Genomic DNA, 6,000 nt, shown 5'->3' on the forward strand with positions numbered 1-6,000 from the left:
TGTTTCCCTTGTCCTGGTCTAACCCACCTGTCCTCGGCAAATACAGGGCTGGGGCACCATCATTTCTTCCCTTTAATGAAAAATTATTTCCCCAGAGCTGATTCCCAGCTAATACAATTAGTCCTTGATTGGAAAGAGGAACCTCACCCCCAGTATAACTGTCATTTTTTTCCACCATGTGAGGCAGAAGGAGATTTTCACAGAATAAGTTACTTCCTAAGTACCAAAGCACAGTGTTGATGTTTGCCTTTTGTTCGGGTTTTTGCTTCACAGCTCCCTAGACGTTCCCAAGACTTTCAGGGCATCTGTGTAGACAAAGCTGTTTTCTGGTTAGTGATGGCTTTCCACATCCTGTAAAATGTGCAATGAACCCTGGAAGGTCTGTGCTTCTGGAAACTGCAGATTAGCCTTGGGATGGAGATCAGTATATGTGGTTGTAGGACTCTCCATAGGAAGGCAGCTATACCTTCTGCACTGTGGAAGCCAGTGATCTTAAGCTCAGTGTAGAGTGTATGTCGCCCGTCACTCCTTAGGGGTCACTGTCATTTCATTGGAGCTAGGGTCTTGAACTCTCTCGCCTCTGTCTACTTGCTTTCTCCAGGATGTCCCTGTCGAGGCCCTCACCACAGTGAAGCCATACTGCAACGAGATCCATGCCCAGGCTCAGCTGTGGCTCAAGAGAGATCCCAAAGCATCCTATGAAGCCTGGAAGAAGTGTCTTCCCATCAGAGGTGTGACTGTCTGTCCAAGATGTGCAGAGCCCCTTCCTCCTGCCTTGGTCATGATGGCACCCTTTTTCGATCACTTCTTCATACTCACCTATCTCTGCAATCCTTGGTCTTTCAGGGACAGATGGCAATGGGAAATCCCCCAGCAAGTCAGAGCTCCGCCATCTCTATTTGACCGAGAAGTATGTGTGGAGGTGGAAACAGTTCCTGAGCCGCCGTGGGAAGAGGACCACTCCCTTGGATCTCAAACTAGGGCATAACAACTGGCTTCGACAGGTGAGTGGTCACCTCCTGGGTCCCTTGCCCTCCATGCCCTGGTCTCAGCAGTGTGTGTTTTCTCCTCATCATGTCTGTCCTGCTTTATCCTTTGCTGTTCTTGTTTCCTTTCAAATGGTAGAGCCTCTTAATTAGAACCACCAGCATGGGGGACTGGCCAAAACAGAACTGTTCATCTGCCTTTCTTGTCAGACTCGTTGTGCTGTCTGCCCCTCTGTGCTTAAAGGACTAAATGTCAGCACTGTGCTCCTTTCCTCTGTCCTTTCTGTGTCTGCTTTCCTTCCTTCCCCTTTCTTCCTAGCTAAGGTTTTAAAGGATTGAAGTCATTATATGCTTTTCATTGATTAATAAAATAAATACTTTGTTTAAATTGAATTGCAGGTATGCCCAAAAAGAATGACCAAAGTTTTGCTAAGAGAAATGCTGGCTTCACCTTTTCTCTTTTAGTCATCTTAGGTATATTCTCCAAATTATTTGGTGGAGAGACTTCCACAAAGAAGGGGCTTTTTAACAGCATCTTTCTCAGTCTGCAGCAGTGGGTCCTGTGTTAGCTGGTGACTTGAATTTTTAGCCCTTTCTTAGAGAGCTTCCCAGAGGACTTCTGGATGGGTTGGATTGCCCTGCTGGGGCATGTTAAAACAGGGCGTCTTCTGAGCTGGTCTTTTCTCATGTCCTGCAGGTCCTCTTTACTCCGGCGACACAGGCTGCCCGGCAGGCAGCTTGTACCATTGTGGAAGCTCTAGCCACCATCCCCAGCCGCAAGCAGCAGGTCCTCGACCTTCTCACTAGGTATGTATTTCAGGGTGGGATGCAGAGGGTGGCTAGATTTCATCTAGAATGGTTTCCCTGTTCCCAAGGGAATCCACTGATGAGGGCTTGGAAGCATGTGTGTGTATAACCCTCTCCTTGCCTATCACAGAAAAAACACAGAGTAAAAAGCTGCATTTTAGTACTACTACTACTACTAGTAGTAGTAGTAGTAGTAGTAATGGCAGCAGCAGTAGTAGCTAGAATTTATTAAGATCTTATGAGCACATAAATGGTTAGCATGCATTATTGTATGCAATCTTTGTAGCATTAAACACCAAAAATATGAATGCATTCACCCCCTGAGGTGCTCTGAAGTCTTTCCAGGTTGCTCAGATGTCCTCTTCCACCTTTAGAAGGAGGAGGAAGAGAGGCAAAGCAGAAGATGTGTAAGAGGGAGTATTGGGTCTCTCAGAGCACTTCTCTAGCGATGTCCTGTCTCTTGATGTCAGTTACCTGGACGAGCTGAGCATAGCTGGGGAGTGTGCTGCTGAGTACCTCGCTCTCTACCAAAAGCTCATCACTTCAGCTCACTGGAAAGTCTACCTGGCAGCTCGGGGAGTCCTGCCCTATGTGGGCAACCTCATCACCAAGGTATTCTGCCCCCTTGCAGCGGAGCCCTCGTTTCCCTAATTCCATCAGTTCTTTTTTTTTTTTTTTTTTTCCCCTCTTGTAAATCATTTAATTGCAATAGGGGATAAAGATGGTATTTGAAACAGTGGTGTGTTTTGGTACTGGGGATTGAACTCAGGGGGACTCAACTACCAAGCCACATCCCCAGCCCTATTTTGTATTTTATTCAGAGACAGGGTCTTAACTAAGTTGCTAAGTGCCTCGCCATTGCTGAGGCTGGCTTTGAACTTGCGATCCTCCTGTCTCAGCCTCCTGAGCTGTTGGGATTACAGGCGTGTGCCACCGCACCCAGCCTCAGAGTTCTTTTTTGTTGAGGAAAAACATTTGTTGAAAATATTATTTTCATGACTTAGCATTATTTGTTTCATAGTTGTTGGTATTTGTATCAATGGTCTGTTGGCCATTGAGGCTGCTTCCAGGTTTAAGCAGTGCCCTAACAGCACTGCAGCTGCCCTTGGCTTCTTGGAAAGGAGCCCCAAGACTTAGAAGAAGGAGATGCAACTCCTATGTGCCTTGGTTGGTGTTACAAGCTCCTTGGGGTGGCAGTGGAGGGGACTGGGATCATTGGCAGTGCTGTCACACTGTGCTTGTCATCCTGTTTAGGAAATAGCCCGCTTGCTGGCTCTGGAGGAAGCCACCCTGAGCACTGATCTGCAGCAAGGCTATGCCCTCAAAAGTCTCACAGGTAGAGAGAGCCACCTGGCCCTTCTGTTAGGGCATCCTGGGTATGTTTTAAGGACTGACACTTAGTTTCTGGGTGTTGAGTCAACTCTCTTCCCTCTTGTGTTGACCATGGTGCGGTTTTAAGCTCTGCATTTTTCTCCTCATTGATGGCTTTGCACTTGTGAGCTCCCATTCACTAGTGACCAGTGACACAGGCCTTCCTTGCCTATATTCTCATCAAGAGCTCTTGCAGCAATATTTTCCTCTCCCCACAGGCCTTCTCTCCTCCTTTGTTGAGGTGGAATCCATTAAAAGGCACTTTAAAAGTCGCTTGGTGGGTACTGTGCTGAATGGATACCTGTGCCTGCGGAAACTGGTGGTGCAGAGGACCAAGCTGATCGACGAGACACAGGATATGCTGCTAGAGATGCTGGAGGACATGACCACAGGTAGCACTTCCTGGGAGGCTGGAGCCCAGGCTCACACACCCCTCCTAGACTGGCAAAGTGCATGATTCTGATGTCCCCAAGCGCTACAGAGCTAGAGAACGAGTGGCAGACATCTCCCTGTATTCAAGGAGAGAAACCTATCTCTTAAGAGCACTGGTTCTTAGAGCTCGGCTCTGTCAATTTGGACTTAATATGTTGTGCTGTAAAGCAGGAGAAGGGCAGGAGTTCTTAGACTGGTGTTTTTAACCAGTCTAGAAAAGTCTCAGCCATGTCTCGTTGGTCAGCTCTGCTCTGTTCTCCCTCTTCCTGTGGCACTGCCTTCCCACCATCTTCCATGGTGCTCATCTCGTCGTGTGTTTGTGGTTTGGATAATTTCTTCAGTTTAGTCATTTTTTCTTTGCTATGTGTAATCTGTTTAATCTATCATTGAGTTCTTTTAGTTCTAAATTTTGTCTTTTGTTTTTTATTCATGTCTCCCATCCCTTTTAATAGCCTTTAAGCATGTTAAACACATTTGTGTCTGATAATTCTAAAATTTGAAATTTTTATGGATCTGATTCTGCTGTTTATTATTCAGGTTCTTGTATGATACCTTAAGACTTGTTGTATTTTGTGATTCTTTTTTTTTAACTATGACCTTGTTCTCAGGTTATTGTGGAAATTCTTTAGTATTCAATCCCAACTGGATTTCTCCAGAAAGAGTTTTATAATTGCTTCTGTGAAGCATCCCAGGGCACTGCCATTTCAGAGCTACCTCAGAGGAAGCGCTCAGTTTCAGGTTGTTCAGTCTTGGGTAGCAGAAAGTTGGAGCCACAAACCCCTTCAGGCAATAGTTGGTTATAGTTCTCAGTGGAGATTTGCACCCCTACTCAAATAATGCCATAATTTAAGGAAAGACAATTTAGTGTCTATTATTTTGATGATGCAAGAATGAGAAAGTTATTTCCAGTTGACCCATATGTCAAGAGTATAGCTCTTTTGGGACGACAGATTTATGTGGGTGGTGGTTGTGAGGTGGTTCCTGCTGCACTCCTGTGCCGGCAGGTCCAGGGCTCTGTACATAGCTTGCAAATCTGGGTAGATTGTGGAAATCAAAGCTCAAGGCCAAAACCACTTTGGTATTTTGCTCATCTTCCTGGTTTCCTGATTTCTCAAGGATTTTGGCTTTTGATTCTTCTTGTTAGTATAGTAGTTCACTGATACATATTCATTTAACTTTTAAAAATTGCTTTTAGCAGTGGGAAGTAGGGAGTAAGTCAAGGAACCTCTCTTGCTGTATTATCCAAAATGGAAATCCTTTTTAAAAAGAAAATATTTTTTTTAGTTGTAGTTGAACACAATATCTTCATATATTTTTATGTGGTGCTGAGGATCGAACCCAGAGCTTCACATGTGCTAGGCAAGCGCTCTACCACTGAGCCACAACCCCAGCCCCGAAAATGGAAGTCCTTTTGATGCCACTTTCATCATGCCATGCTAAGCTGGCTGGTGACCTTACAGTGCCACCCATTTAAACACCATATTTCTCCCCATCATGTGACTTAAAGTTCTGTTTGGCTTATGAGGTCAGTCTACCTAATCTTTTATAAAGAAGCTTAAAATTGGAACTGTCCTTTGATTTGACTGGAATACAGTCAGGATTATTATTTGACCTTGTCCTGAGATCTGTTTTTGGCAAGGGGTTGCTAAGTTGAGTAAGGCATAGTTCTCTCCATAAGGAGGTCCTACCCTCAGAAAAAGCAGCACATATACAGAACCAGCCATGAGGCACAATATTGATTTGGGTATTCAGGATGTCTAATCAAATGTGTCTGAGTTTAAAACAAGTCAGCATCAGATTTCCAGTTGAACTATTGGTGTTGTCAGGTAGAATACTTAAAGACTTAGCAGGCAGAAAGGATGTAAGTGATGGTACTTTGTTGAAAGCCTTGTCTCAGTTCATGTGGGTGAAGCTTTTTCCTAATTAACTTGGCCACTTTGATTTTGGCAGGTACAGAATCAGAAACCAAAGCCTTTATGGCTGTGTGCATTGAGACAGCCAAGCGCTACAATCTGGATGACTACCGGACTCCTGTCTTCATCTTTGAGAGGCTCTGCAGCATCATTTATCCCGTAAGCAGCGTGGTGCTCCCTGTGGCCCTTAGCTGTCAGCACAAGCCATGGTGCTGAAGCCTCTTGGGGATTCATGAGAGTCTTGGGGAATGTTGCCACCTATGGACCTTCAGTCAAAATTGTAGGAAGATCCCCTGACACAAGAGCAGAAGCAACCTCATGTTCTTAATGATAGCAAAGCAATGGTCTTCCTTGGTCTTACTTCCTAGATTCTAGGTCAAGATTAGTCTTTATTTTTTAATTACCAAAAATCCCATTGCTTATCAATCCACCATGCTATTTGAAGAAGCAGTTTTGAGTGAGTATAAAGGCATCCTTCCTCCTTCCCTCCC

General features: G+C 44.9%; 1 protein-coding gene across 12 annotated transcripts in view; it reads left to right on the forward strand.

Moving 5' to 3' along the window:
• Window positions 1-6,000, forward strand: part of Ubr4 (ubiquitin protein ligase E3 component n-recognin 4) — a 128,183-nt gene that overhangs the window by 96,290 nt on the left and 25,893 nt on the right. For all 12 annotated transcript variants that reach the window (XM_048816232.1, XM_048816222.1, XM_048816225.1 and 9 more), the window contains 7 exons: window positions 602-731; window positions 847-1,004; window positions 1,684-1,793; window positions 2,264-2,405; window positions 3,048-3,129; window positions 3,383-3,556; window positions 5,547-5,668. In XM_048816232.1, coding sequence (XP_048672189.1) covers window positions 602-731; window positions 847-1,004; window positions 1,684-1,793; window positions 2,264-2,405; window positions 3,048-3,129; window positions 3,383-3,556; window positions 5,547-5,668 — 918 coding nt within the window. The remainder of the gene's footprint in view (window positions 1-601; window positions 732-846; window positions 1,005-1,683; window positions 1,794-2,263; window positions 2,406-3,047; window positions 3,130-3,382; window positions 3,557-5,546; window positions 5,669-6,000) is intronic.

This window comes from Marmota marmota, unplaced genomic scaffold (genome assembly GCF_001458135.2).
Source record: "Marmota marmota marmota unplaced genomic scaffold, marMar, whole genome shotgun sequence".
Classification (NCBI taxonomy): Eukaryota; Metazoa; Chordata; class Mammalia; order Rodentia; family Sciuridae; genus Marmota; species Marmota marmota.